Raw genomic sequence first — 14,666 nt, 5'->3', positions numbered from 1 at the left:
TGCAATCCGTTAGACATCAGGGGCAGAGGAGGAGCCAGCAGAAGCGGTTCAGAAGTGAGGAGTGGAGCTAGGAGTGAGCTGGGGACCCAGGGCTGAGTGAAGAGAATGTCTAGGGAGGAAGGAACAGTGATAGCGAGCACCATCGACAGATGAAGTGGAAGAGAGCGGACTTTGAGCACAGCTCCGCCGACCTGGGTGTATGGCTCTGGTGGCGAGCCGGAGATGAGAATGCTGGGCATGAAAAGGGTAAGAGGAGGGTATTGGAGCGTGACAATAACTGTCACGAACTGTTACAGTAAAACTGTTTCAAGAAGTTCGTTGTAAAGGGAGAGATAAATGGGGCAGGAGCTGGAGGGAAAGTCAGGTAAAGAGAGGATTGGCTTTTGTTTTGCTTTTCTAAGTCAGGAGACAAAACAGCAATGCGAAAGATTGATGGTACAGCAGGAGAGAAGACCGGCTGGAGCACTGACAGCTCTTCTGAATCTAGATGCGAGAATCCTCGACAAAATGCTTACAAATTGAATCCAGCAATACACAAAAGGATTGTGCACCATGACCAAATGAGATTTTTTTTTGAAATTTATTTATTGTTGCGAGACACAGAGAGAGAGAGGCAGAGACACAGGCAGAGAGAGAAATAGGTTCCACACAGGGAGCCCGATGTAGGACTCGATCCCAGGACCCCAGGATCAAGCCCTGACCTGAAGGCAGACGCTCAGCCGCTGAGCCACCCAGGCATCCCAGCCAATAAGCTTTATTCCAGGAATGCAAGGGTGGTTTACCATCTGAAAATCAACACTTGTAATACACCAATGGAAGAAAAGACAAAAACCACGTGATACCTCAGGAGACATGGAGAAAGCCTGTAATAAAATTTGGCTCCCTCTCATGATAAAAACATTCAAAGACCTAGGGATAAGGATAGAAAGGAAATTCCTCAACTTGATAAAGGGCATCTACAGAAAACCCACATGCACCATTATACTTATGGAGGAAGACGGGATCCTTCTCTGAGATCTAGAAGAAGGCATGGGTTCTCAGTTTCACTTCTGTTCAGCACTCTGCTGGAGGCTGTAGCCAGAGCACTTAGGCAAGAAAATGACATAAGATGCATCCAGATTAGAAAGAAAGAAGGAAATAAACGTGTTTCTTATTTGCAGATAACATGATCTCCTGTACAGAAAATATTAAGAAATCCACTAGAAAACAATTAGAAGTCATAAAAAATTCAGCAAGACTGCAGATGTAAGGTCAGTATGCACAAATCAATCATATTTCTGTTCAGTAGCAATGAGCAGACTGAAAATAAAATTAAGAAGACTTCATTTGCAGTAGCATCCGAAAGAAAAAAATACTTAGGAATCAATGTTAACAAAAGAAGTATAAAACTTCCTACTCTGAAAGTCACAAAACATAGTTTGAAAGAAATGGAAACAGACCCAGATGGATGCAAAGACATGTGTTCATGGATTGGAAGGCGTGATCTCGTGAAGAGGGTAGCGCTGTCCCGTGGATGTCTGGATTTCTGTGGCCAGCTCTGGGACCCAGGGTAGCCCCTCCGAACCAGCTCACTGTGAGAGGCAGGGCTGCCTGGAATCCAAAGACAACTACAAGCCCCTCGGAGGTGGATCTGATGTGGAGAGGAAGGTGCATGGTGACACCAGTTGCACCCGTGGTTGAGAGGAGGCAGTATGCGCACAGACTTCAGCATCGGGCTGTGGGCTGATGTGATCTGGCTTGGTCCTTTGCTTGCTGTGTGACCCTGGGTATGCCAGTTACCCTCTCTGTGCCTTTTTCTGCAAAATGGGAATGAGAGTATCTTTAAGAGAGAAGATAGATGCAGAGTGCTCAGCAACCCCTCAGCACTAGGTGGCCCTGATTCATTCAGCAAACACAGCACATCTATCCTGCATAGGCAGGGGATGTGACAGGGCAAAAAAGATCAGAGGGACCTTCTGTCCCACTCAAGACGGCCACTCACCAGGATAGTAAATCACAGGTACAGAGCTGTGATTTGCCAGCGTTAGCGGGCATCCGAGTCACCCAGAGGAAGGCCTGTGAAAACACACTGCTGGTTCCTTCCTGCTCACTTGGGGGATGTCCTAGAGCTTGTATTTCGAACAAGTTCCCAGCTTCTCCTAGTGCTGCTGGCCTGGGGCCCACGTCCTGTGAACCTCTGTGTTTTAGAAGGCGGTGAGTGCTATCAAAGGAAATATAGACAGCAGTTTTAAATACAGTGGGGAGGGTGGGACATTCAAACAGTGTTGGGAGGTGAGAACACCAGCCAGGATGTCCGGGACCGAGGTGATAGCCTGGGCCACGGTGGAGCACGTCTGATGTGGTCTTGAACCAGCATGGAGGCAGATGGGCCTGAAGGGCAAGGGACAGGGCACATGGGGAGGAGTCTGCCGCCCAGGCCTCCTACACCCCTATAGGGATTTTGGCTCTCACTCTGAAGTAAAAGGGGCAGGAGGACATTGGAGGGCTTTGGGCTGAGGAGTGACGGCATCTGATCTACAGCTGGAAAGGGCCATTCTGACTGCTAACTCTTGAGGGACGATAAGGCAAAGCCAGGACACAAATATTCGAGTTGCTCCAGGCAAGAGACAAGGGCGCTTTCTCTCTGGTGGGTGACGGTGAAAGTCAGCACGTTCTGAGACTGTTCTGGAAATCAGACTGACAAGGACTGGATGGGGGTGTGAGAGTGGGAGCAGGCAGGTCAACTCCAAGGGCTCGATGGGTGGCTGTGGGGACAGAGCTGTCATTAGCCAAGACAGAAGGACTCAGTGTAGAGTGTGTTTGGGAGTTGCGGCAAGACCGCAGTTCCATTGGGACACATCAGAGTTTGGGGTGTCTGTTGGGATTTTTTAAAAGATTTATTTATTGATGAAGGACACAGAGAGGCAGGGAGCCTGATGTGGGACTTCATCCCAGGACCCTGGAATCATGCCCTGAGCTGAAGGCAGGCGCTCAACCACTGAGCCACCCAGGCATCCCTGGGGTGTTATTTGTCCTTAAACCAGGGCAGGTGCTGTGTGGGCAGCTGGATGCAGGAGTCTGGGGGTTAGTGCTCAGTAACTAAGAGCACCGCAACTGTCCTGCTCACAGACCAGTCTAGTCCTGTCCTGCCTAGTGCAGCCCAGAAGCCCTTTGTCCTGACCTGGAAAGTGGCAGCAGAGAGCCGTCATCCTGGGGCTGGGAACCCAGCTTTCTACTCAGGAACGCCGCCCCCAGTGACTGCCCTGTGCTGGGGATGGGCGCGAGGGGCCAGACAGCAGGCCTGCAGTGGCATCACAGCTTCGTTGCCCCAGCCCACTTGTGTGGCTTTTGCAGGCCACTGGAGACTTCCCTCTGGCCTCCTGGAGCCACTTTTCTCCCTCTTCAGTTCCTCAGAAATCACATGGAAGACAGAAGAAGAGGGGGGAAATGCAGCTTCCAGAAGCCACAGGACACTTGACATGGAGACAATCCCAGCCTTGAGACAACTTGGAGGGATACAATGCAACCTCTTGAGTCCAGCCAGCAGAGGTTGCTGTTTGCTAGAATGACCTCTCCAAAGGAAGGCCCTCAAAGCACAATCAGGTTCAGGATGAAAGGTCACTGACCTAGCCTGGGCCAGCAGTGGTGGAGTTTGAGATCTTAGTGGACCACTTCTCCCCAGTGCTGCTTGCTTCATATCCCAACTCATCCAGGAGATTGAAGGAGAAAGTCTAATTTCTAGTTCCCCTGAATGTTGACCCACCAAGTCTGGGGGCCTGGCCGGGCCTTTCTGGGCAGCTCTTCCAAAAGGGGAGAGAATAGACCGTGGCTGATCTGGTCTGGGCTTCAGGTCACTAAGCCGACAGATGGGACACTCGAGCATGATCCTGGTACCTTCAGCCTATTCGCATGGACACTGACGGTCCACTAGCCAGGTGGAGGAGGAGACACCTCCAAAGGCGTTGGATGCTGTCCATGCCCCAGGCTCATAAAGGGAAGATCTGGCCTTTTCTGGGCACAGGGGTGGGTTCATGGCACCCTGGGGCCTCCTTCCCTTGCCGTGCTCCTGGGGTCTGTGAGCTCACATCCCCAGGGCAGGGGAAATAGCTCCCAGCCACAGTCCCCTCTGACAGGAGACAGCCCGGGAGCCCAGGGCTGTTTACCAGGAGGAGAGGCGAAGGAGCAGCTGCCTTACCTTGGGTGAGCCTGGCAAGCCAGCAAGGTGGTTTAGTGGGGGCTGCTCACCATTGCCTCCTGAGAAACTCGGGACTCTAGCCGCTTGGCTGCCTCTTACCCACCTTGCTGGACTGGAAGTCCTCCTTCCCTCCTGCCTCCGTCCCTCCTGGCAGCTGTGCTGGGAAGTGCCCCATCAACTTGGCCTTCTTGGTTTCCCCTTGGGCTATGTAGAGCTCCAATCACAGGCCAGGAAAGAGTTTACTGTGGCCACTTTTAAGATGAAGCCAGTGGAGGGTTAGCGCCAGTGAGCCATTGGGGGGGGGTGGCGGGGGGGACACGGAGAAGTTGCCAGAGGCATTGCCACTCGCCAGAGCAGCTAACATTCATTCAGCATGTTCCTGTGTCAGGCTCTGCAACAGCCCCAGGGAACTGTCCTAACTCCCCTAAGGACACTTAGCAGCAGGGAGGCTCAAATGCTCCATCAGGTCACAGAGAAGTCAGCAGGAAGCTGGGTTCTAACCCAGGTGTGCTGGCGCTCAGAGCCCCACTGCTAGATGCCTGCTCTGGAGAGAGGGAGGCCATGGGGCCTCCGGGTGTCCTCTGCCCAGGTTCCTAGGGCTTTCGGCCACTTCCAGGGAGCCCTGTCCTCCATATCAGGCTGAGGAAAGAGGGAGGGGCCTCATGCTTGCTAAGTGCTACTCTTGCCAGGGGTTAGTTGTATCAAAATTACATTATAGAGGGAGGCAGAGAGACCCAGACAGGTTTAGCAGTTTGCCCTATGGCACACAGCTGAGGTGGGAGCAGGGGCAGCCGCCCTCAGGGTGGGCCTATCTGCAGATTCTCTCTTGCTGGGTAAGCATCAAAGCAGCACAACCTCTGGATCTGAGTAGTTGTCTTGATGAGAGGGGTGGAGGTCGGGGGAAGCAGGCCATCCAGACTGAGGAGAGAGGCTGTCCCTGTGGCCTTGGACCCCAGGCCATAGGACACACAGCACAGAAATGGGGGCCACCCCAGCCGGGGTCACCAGTCACCAGGAACTGATTTGAGAGGACAGACCACCCCCAGCTTCTCAGCTTCTTGGCCCTGGCCCAAGAGGACAATTTGATGACCGTCTCTGAATACCCCCCCCCCTACCAGGTCCCACCACTAAAAGTAGCCCCCAATGTGGTATGGGCACCATCCCCTCCAGGGCATAATCTAGACCTCATTATCAGTGCCCATTTGAGTCCAGAACCTTCTAAATGGAGGGCACCTGTGGACTTCCATCCATCTGGGGAATGGTGGTGGGGGGATTCCCTAGAGACTGGCAGGCCTAATGTGATGACCACACAGGTGGGAAAACAGAAGCTCAGGAGGAGAAAGCAGGTCAGCACCAGAGCCCACAGGTCCAGGGGGAGGGCCCACCTACCCCAGAGTAGCTGCTTCAACTTGAGGCCTTGGGCCCTTCTCTTTAAGGTGGGCAGTGCTACTCAGACACAGGGGTCCCGGGGCCATGGGAGCTCCAGGTTTTTCTGGCAGGTTTAGGCCGGGGCATTCCTTGGCTTGTGGCCCTCATCATGAAATGCCCTTCCTCCCTCCTCAGGTAGGTGAGCTCTGGGAAGGAAGCACACTGAGCCCCTCCCCTCAACCCAGCCCTCCACCCCCACACTGTATCAGGGCCAGGACCTAGGAGCCTCAGTGGCCTCCAGCACAGAATTTAAGGGTGCGCCAGCAAACTCAGCAGTCAAGATAAACATTTTATTGAAATTTTCTTTAAATGAAAATTAATGCAAAAAGTCCATTATGTTAGTTTCTTATCGTTGCTCAACAAATTGCCACAAACTGAGTGGCTCAAAAGAATACAAATATATCCTCTCCCAGTTCTGTAGGACAGAAGTCAGAACTGAGTCTTATAGAGCTAAAATAAAGATGTTGGCAGGGCCTGTTCCTTCCGAGGGCTCTTGCCTCTCTGTACCTTCTAGATGCTGCCTTCCTTCCTTGGTTGTGGCCTCATCACTCCAGGTCGCTGCTTCCCTCTTTACATCATTACTGCTTCTGTAGTCATACTTCTTTCTTCTTCCCTTTTATGCAACCAACCTGGATGATCCAGTATCATCTCTCCATCCGTAATTTAGTCATGTCTACCATGTCCCTTTGTTGGGTAAGGTAACACACTCACAGGTCCCAGAGATTAGGATGTGGACATTTGGGGAGGGGTCATTATGTAGCCTACCACACCCATGATAAATATCGAAATTTTAAATAAAGACAGGATCTGTGGGTAAATTAGGGTTAGGTGCTCACAGAGTTTGCAAGAGCAGGGCTAGAGCCTGTCATTACTTAAAATTTTGATTAACTCATTCGTCATGGGTTTTTTTGCATTTAATTTATACATGTTAAAATATTGCAATAAAATATCTTATTGAAACTTTTGACACCTCCTTAAATTCTGCACCTTGTGGTGAGTGCCTCATATTGCCGCATCCTAGCCCCAGCCCTGCTCAGTAGAGTAAAAAGAGTGGCCCTGCCCTGCACACCCAGCTTTTGGAGGAGCCCCCACCCCTTCCAGCCCCAGGGCTCTCCTAAGCCCCTCCCTTACAGGTTTTGGCCCACAGACCCTTGTGGACCTCTTTTCCTCCTGTCTGGTGTTGCAAAGGCCCCAGCTTGGCTTTGCTTTCCACCCACCTTCCTGGTATATCCCTGCCGCTGGCTAGCCATTCTGCTCTTCAAACTTTGGAAGTATGGGATTGCGGGCTCATTTCCTGGGACAGCATCCTGCCCTTGTAGAAATGTATCCCTGCAGATAGGTAATCTAGGTTTAGATGGAAAGTCTGTTACCTACTGTGTGGCCTTAGGAAAATTACATAACCCCTCTACGCTTTAGCAGCCGCGTCTGTAAAATGGGGACATGGATACTTAGCTCTCGGGGCTGCGCTAGACGACACCTGACTTTAAGTCCCAAGTACCCGCTTTGGAGCCAGGAGACCCCGCTTTAGGTCCGTGACCGGCTGTCCCCCCGCTGCGTGACCCAGACGAGTTACCGGACTTTCCTGGGCCAACACCTGCCTCCCAGCCCGCGGGGGCACAGACCCGGCGCTCCCCCAGGGGCTCCTCTCCGGCAGCTGCTGGCGTCCCTCGCTCCGGGCCGGGGTCGTCGAGCGTTCGTGTCGGGAAAAGGGGCTGCGACGTCCGGACGGGGCCCTCCCCGGGGCCGGCTTCAGGCCTGGCGTCTCGTGGCGTCTCGGGGAGGGGGAGGGGAGGGGAGGGCCCTCCCTGCCTCCCTGCCTCCCTGCCTCCCTGCCTCCCTGCGGTGCGGCCCGGGGCGGCGGCGGGCAGGACGCTACCTGCCACCTGCGCGTGCCGGGCATTCCTGCGCCGCCGCCGCCCCGCCGGCCCGATGCCGGCCGCGCGGGCCTTCCCCCGCTGCTGCGCCCGCCCGCCGCCGCCCCGCCGCCCGCCCGCCTGCTGCGCGCCCGCCGCCCCAGGTAGGGCGGGACGGGGCGCGGGGGGCGCGGGGGGCGCGGGGGTGGGAGCGGGGCGCGCGCGTGCTCGCGGCGGGGCGGAGGGTAGGAGATAGGAGCGGGCCGACAGACGATCCCGTGCCCCGGGGTGCCCGCCCGGAGCGGAGCGGGGACCCGCGGGGGGACCGAGTTGCGGGGGAGCCCCAGGGTCCCGACCCCAAGCACAGGCACAGTGCTCGTCCCACGTCTGCACACCCCCCGCCGCCGTGGGCCTCAGGAAGGCCACGGAGCCTGGCGCCGCGCCGGCTACCTCCGGGAGGAGAGGGATCCCGCGGATGGGGCCGGCTCGCCCTAGGCAAGACCCTGGTGGAGACGGCTGCCTCCTGGCGGATGTGGATGTCAGCCGGGGCTGCTTTCTGTCCCCAGGCAGCTGTGAGGCTGTAGTCTCTGGAGCAGGAGCAGGGCCAGGCAGGTGGAGGCACACCGAGCGGGAAGGGTGGAGGGCCGCGAGCAGGGACGGACTTCCCAAAGGCCTAACCTCTGGAGGGAGACTAAGAATGTTGCTGTAAGCTGTGAGTGTGGCCTAGTCCCCCCTGTCCCGCCATCCCCCAACAAGACGGCCCGGTAGAGCCGAGCAGGCCTGACCCCACTGAGGAATGAGCTCCTCGAGGGAGTCCCACCTGCCCCCTTTCCTCCTGGGGCCTCAGGAGCTGGCAGTGCCATGGCCTTGGGCCGCCTTCCTGGGTCAGGAGAAGGCCACATGGACCCAGCACCTGCTTCACTGTGCCTGTCGGGGGTAGGCCCTCCTGGGGCTGCTCACAGCTCATGGAACTGCAGAGAAGAGCTCAGAGCCCAAGGTCATCAGGGACAGGGGCTGAGCCCGCTGAGCACCTGGCCTGCAGCCTGCGGCTTCCTGCTCCTGCCTCCTGCTCCTGCCTGTGATTCGGGGAGAGGAGAGTGGGAGCCACTGTTTGCCAGGGAGAGCTGGCGGGGGAGGCCTGGCCCAGCTCTGAGTCCACCGGCAGGTTCATCCAGAGGAAGCGCAGCCTCTGCCAGTTTCCTCTCCGTGGCAGAGCCCTCGGTACCTGGAGAAGAGCGTGGGCCGGGACCTTGAGGAACCTGCACACCAGCTGGGCTTCCAGGGATCTGACAAACCTACTGGAACTGGTTCTTGGCAAGGCTCCCCATCGAGGTGTGCCTGGAGGGCCGAGGGAGGTCAGCGCAGCTCTTCGCAGCCCTGGCTCTGCCAGAGAGATCCTGGCTGAGGGAGGCCAGGCTCTGTAGCCTGAGTGCAGGTTGCCTCCAGCAGGAGGACCACCGGGGAGGACGCCCAGGAGGCAGAGCTGCAGTGAGCTCTCCCAGGCCCTCCACAAAGCATCTGGCCCCAGAGTCTCCTGCAAGGCTTGGCACAGCCCTGCCCTACAGCCCTGCCGGGGATGTGGTGGTGCCTTGGGCAGGGCCTCAGGGCAGCCTCCTAAAAACAGCATGGTCACCCCGGTTTATAGGTGGAGAAACTGAGGCCCCCTCCTTTCCTCGGTAGCTTAGCTGGAACGTACACCCAGACCAGTGCACACTTAGACTCAAATCTTTGTCTTTGTGACCTTCAGTTGTGACTGTCACCTGCTGCCTGGGTCTCCACCCCCACCCCTAGGCCAGCCCTGTCACTGGGCTCAGCACTTGGAGTGCCCTGGGGCAGTGTTGCCATTTCCCAAGCCCCTGAGCAGCAAAGAAGGTCAGTGCTCAGCACAGGTGAGGATCCTTGCCTCTTCAGCAGGCTCCCTCACACCCACTCTCCAGCCCCTGCAGTTCCCCATCAGACCCCACCCACATCTGCCCTGGGGCCTCTGCTCACCCACCCTACTCCCACCTGCCTGCTTGGCTGCCTCCCACTAATTCTTGCACCCCAGTCTCAACGTCACCTCCTCCCCCAAATCACCTGTATTTGGAAGCGCCTGGGGTTGGTGGACTTCCCGATTCCTGGCTCACAGCCCTGTCTGGGAGGGAGGGTGAGCAGCGAGGAGGGTTACCAGGGAGGCCATGGTTGTGCCGGGGTTGGGAGGGGGCTCCTAGAGATGGCAGTGCTGCCAGAGCAGCAGTGGGCCAGCCCTGCAGCAGCTGCCCTCTGTCTGGCCAGCCTGCTTGCCCCATTGCATTTTCCACTACCTAGAACAGGGTAAGGCCCGAGTGCGAGGGTGAGGAAGGGTAGATGGACAGGTAGACAGACAGAGGATGGCAGGTGTCCTGGGGACAGGAGACGGGCAAGCAAAAAGGGCTGCACGGGGTTACCCCAGCTTTGTGGGTCTCTGGAGGAGTTGTAGAATTCTCCTCAGTGTCTCTCTTCCCTGACGGGCCTTCAGTCCCCTATGAGCCCAGGGGTGGGGAGCACTAACTCTGGATCCTTCACCGTCCTCCCCTCAGTGATCCCCATCCTGCACTAGCTCAGGAAGGACAGGGAGGGGCTCTTGGTGAGGAGTACGCAGGAGGGCCATCAGAGCTGCTCCCAAGGGCTGGTAGGAAATTTGCCCAGACTGGAGAGGAAGGAGACTCCGGGCCGAGGTCTATGCACGGGCCAGAGGCAGGAAGGCAGACTTGTGGTTTAGGGGGCTCCAGTAGTATGTAACGTTGACCAGAGAGGGAGGCGGGCCAGAGGGAGGTGGGCACCCAGGGTGCCGTGCCAGTCGAGCCCCCTCCCCTTTGGGGGACCCTCGCCCCACGTGCGGCTCCCCTCAACATGTCATCTTCCGGCTCACTGAAGGGCCTGGCACTGCCTCAGGTGGTGACGTGATGGTTTCCCGCTCCTACCTTCCGTGGATCACCGCCCTGCTCCCCTACCTCCCATGCCCACAGGACCCTGGGGCCGTCTGTGCCGTTCAGGTCAAAGCAGAGGGGTGAGGGCCTCCCCCAAGGCAGGCTTGGGCTGGGCGTGAGGTGGCAGGGCCTGGTGAGGACCGTGAGATGTGCTGTCCCGGCCAGGGATGGCAGGACGCCGCCCCTGTTGCTGTTCAGGAATACCTCCCGGCCTCCGGACCTGTGGGGTTTTTCAAGAGAAGCTGGAAATCAATTTTTATATGAAACCTCCAGATTTTAAATAACTCATATTACAGTGGTTTGCACACCAGCTAAACAAGAGCATCTGGGCCCATGGGGCCCATTGTTGAGCGCTGGTGATGGAGCCCTGGGTGAGGGGAGGGGGAACAGTGGTGCTGTGTCCCCAGGGCCAGCGCAGGCCGCTCTCAGGCTCGGCAGAGAGGCCAGGACGCTGTTGACTGGCCCGCAGGCCACACCCCTGCGGGCAGGGGCCCTGGGCTCTCCCCCCAGGCCCGGGAGGCAGACAGCTTTTCCTTGCATGTCGTATTATAGTCTCTGCTTAGTGCTGACCATGTCTGTGGGAACTGCCAGTGAAGACTGGAGAAACTTGGGGAACAGGATTGGTGGGTGGATAGTATCCAGGTATCCGAGCATCAGTGTGGGTAAAGAGCAGCACTGTGGCCTAGAACATTCTCTAGGCCTGGAACCAGCCTGCTTGGGTTCGAACCTTGACCCTGCCATGTGCTGAGTGAATTTGGGCATGCTCTTCAACTTGTTTGCCTCTCAGTTTGTCCATCTGAAAAATGGGGATGATGCTGATAGTGATGTGAAAGTAATAGTCCCTAGGTTACAAGCTGCATGAGAATTATATGCACTGGTGTCTTTGAAGTGCTGAGAGCAGGACCTGGCACCTTGAGTGCCATGTGTTAGCTGTTTTAGCGCCCTTTCCTCATGCATATGCATGCATAGATGTGCACACACAAGTCCACTTGCATGCACACACTTCTCCCTAAAGTATTGTTGGCATCACTGGATGCATTCTACATGGGCATGTTTTCTAGAAGGGAGAAGTCTCACCACCCCCAGACTCTGTAGGCTTTGTACTTGGGTCGAGCAGGGGGAGAACGAACATTTACTGAGTCCTGCTCTATGCCAGGCACTGTATTAGGAACTGATGTATCTTATTTTAAACTAGCCAGTGTGGGGGGAGCTAAGTAGGTGCCCAGAGTCCTTCCACTGCTCAGTGGTAAGGGAGAGACTGAATGCTCACCTGACTGGCTCACCATCCACATCTCCGGCAGCCACATGCCTGGACAGAATGGAGCTCTGGCATCATGCCCCTGGCACACCCCAGAAGCCACCCTGTGGGGGAAGTCTCTGCGTCATGTGTGCAAGTGGAAGATGTTAGGTATTTGAAAATCCTCATAGAGCTTAGGGCTGGGAGAAGTGTGTTTCTCCTGTTACCATCACTGTGAGAGCGAGAGCTTTATGGTCCTCAGCTACTTCTGCTCTTGGCCTAGGCCGCGAGGAGCCCCTTAGCTGGTTGTATATTTAGTTGTCATAGATCTTCTCAGTCCAGAGTTCCTCTACTTCTTTCTCTCTCCTTTTATCCCTCATTTGCCTCTTGTCCTGCATTAAATGCTCTGAATCTCCTGCTTCCTGTTTTTTTTTTTTACAAACATTATTGAAATGTAGCATATAAGAAAGTATATAAATCACAAGGGTAGTTTAATGATTTTTTTTCAAAGTGAATACAGCTGGGTAAGGAGTACCCAGGTCCAGAATCAGAGCACTACCAGCACTCCCGAAGCCCCCTCCGACCCCTTCCAGTCACTGACCCACCAGGGTAACCACATCCTGCTCTGGTGTTGCATGTTACATAGGTGGAGTCATGCAGTGTGAACTCTAGGTCTGGCTTCTGCTTGCAGTTATTTTTTAATTTTTAAAAATTCTTGGTGAAATAGAGCTAATATTTACCATCTTAACCATTTTTAAGTGTACATACAACTCAGTGGCATTAAGTACCTTTACAATGTGCAGTCATCACCACCTTCCAGCTCCAGAACTCCTTCATCTTGTAAAACTGAAACTCTTACCCCATTAGATAGTAGCTCTCCATTCCTGCCCCCCATCCTCCAGTCCCTGGCAACGACCATTCTCGTTTCTGTCTTTATGAATTCTTATTGTAAGTACTTCACAGAAGCGAAATCATACGGTATTTGTCTTTTTGTGGCTGGCTTATTTCACTTTGACATAATGTTTTTGAGATTCATCCACATTGGAGCATGTGTCAGAGTTTCCTTTTTATCTTAATTCTGAATAGTATTCCATTGTATGTATGTACCACGTTTTGTTTATCCGTTTATCTTTTGATAGACACTTGGGTTGTTTCTGCCTTTGGCTTTTGTTTTGTTTGGTTTTGTTTAAGCAAGTTCTATACCCAACCTGGGGCTTGAACTCTTGGCTGTGAGATCAAGAGTCATAGGCTCTACTGACTGAGCCCGCCAAGTGCTCCTACCTTTTGAATATGGCAAATAATGTACTATGAACATGGATGTAGAAATGTCTGTTCAAGTCTTCGCTTTTGGTTCCTTTGCTTATTTACCTGGATGTGGAATTGCTGGATCATACAGTAATCCTGTTTTACATTTTTGAGGGCACTGCTCTGTTTTCCCTAGTGACTGCACCATTTTCATTCCTTTCAACAGTGCACAAGGGTTTCAATCTCTCCACATCCTCACCAATACTTGCTGCTTTCTGATTTGATAGTAGTCATCCTCCCGGGGTGCAAGGTGGTACCTCACTGTGGCTTGACTTGCATTTCCCTAACGATCGGTGATGCTGAGCCACGAGTAAGTTTTCACATCAGTGAGTCATCTGTCTTGTGTGAGCTGTTTTGCCATCTGTTCTTATAGTTGTCTGGTTCTGCACAGTATGAGTAGACCATGACATGCCCACTCATTTTACTGCTGATGGGCATTAGGTGGTTTCCCATTTGGACAGATTGCAAAGAATGCCGCTAAGAACATTCTAGGGCACATCTTTTGGAGGACATAGTTCTGGGATTTTAAATGTAAGTCACTCCTGTTTGGAGGTGAGTGTTGTACAGATAAATGAATCAATAAAATGCATAATTCATGTTCCCTGAGGGCCCTCTGAAAGTTCTTCAGGCTTAGACAAATTCCACAGCACAGGATAGGCCCCCTGCCCACTGTCCCCTCCTGCTTGTGGCCCAGGGTCCAGCTGCCTAGTATAGACCCCTCCCTCCAGATCCTCATCTGCTCCCTCAGAGAGAGACACTTTTGTCCCTGACAGCACCTCTGGCCCCCCATTGTCCAAAGCACCCTTCCCCCACCACTGAGCTGGACGGCTGAGAGTGTGACCAGTTCCTCTCTGTGCCCAGGGATCTTTGGGCAGCGCCTAGAGGACACAGTCCACCATGAGCGGAAGTATGGCCCCCGTCTGGCCCCCCTGCTGGTGGAACAGTGTGTGGACTTCATCCGGGAGCGTGGGCTCACCGAAGAGGGGCTCTTCCGCATGCCAGGCCAAGCCAACCTGGTGAGGGACCTGCAGGATTCCTTCGACTGTGGGGAGAAACCACTGTTTGACAGGTGAGCTCCTGAGGGAAAGCAGGAGAGATGGGATCACCTGTCCATTTCCTGCTGTAGGGGCTCCTCCCAGGACACAAGCTCCAGGGGGCAGTAGGTTGGCCTCCAGGAAGCCTGGCAGCAAGGTGGTGGTGGCATGGCTCCCCACAGTAGCACGTGTGCTCAGTCAGCCGCCCCCCCAGCACCCAACTGTTCCCATGGGCAGAGCATTGGGCACAAAATCAGTGCAGCAGCCCTGGGTCTCCTCTCAGGGATGGATCCTGCCACGGATGAGGCACACTCATGACTATGCAGGCTGTGTCCACAGTGGATGCCTGTAAACCCAACCCAGGCAGGGGAAAAGAAGGGCCTCTGCTGGTTCCATTTGGGACTCTAGGCCTTCTGCAGGGCCCCCTCTCTCAGCTTCCCACCCTTCAGGCCCCTTCAGTGGCAAGATGGAGCAGCCCCACATTCTCTCAGATACCAGGGGTGGGGAGCCGGTACCTGTCCTATCCCATCACTGGGACTTCCCCATTGAGGGCTGCACTGTGTGGGTAGGGCTATGACCAGGGAGGTGGCTCCTTGGGGCCTCTTCTCCCAGACAGGACCCCACCCATCACAGAGTAGTTTTCATAGAAAGTTCTTCCTGCATCAAGCCAGCCTTGGCCTCTGTTGG

The 14,666-nt window shown here is 54.9% G+C and overlaps 1 protein-coding gene across 1 annotated transcript in view; it reads left to right on the top strand.

Annotated features, from left to right (window-relative positions):
- ARHGAP22 (Rho GTPase activating protein 22) overlaps positions 1-14,666 on the top strand; it is a 143,390-nt gene that overhangs the window by 118,345 nt on the left and 10,379 nt on the right. Inside the window, exon 5 of the mRNA XM_055345011.1 lies at positions 13,807-14,014. Coding sequence (XP_055200986.1) covers positions 13,807-14,014 — 208 coding nt within the window. The remainder of the gene's footprint in view (positions 1-13,806; positions 14,015-14,666) is intronic.

The sequence above is a fragment of the Nyctereutes procyonoides genome, unplaced genomic scaffold, assembly GCF_905146905.1.
Source record: "Nyctereutes procyonoides isolate TBG_1078 unplaced genomic scaffold, NYPRO_anot_genome, whole genome shotgun sequence".
Lineage (NCBI taxonomy): Eukaryota > Metazoa > Chordata > Mammalia > Carnivora > Canidae > Nyctereutes > Nyctereutes procyonoides.
The sequence above is the reverse complement of the archived record's forward strand: the minus strand, read 5'-3'. Positions and strand labels throughout refer to the sequence as shown.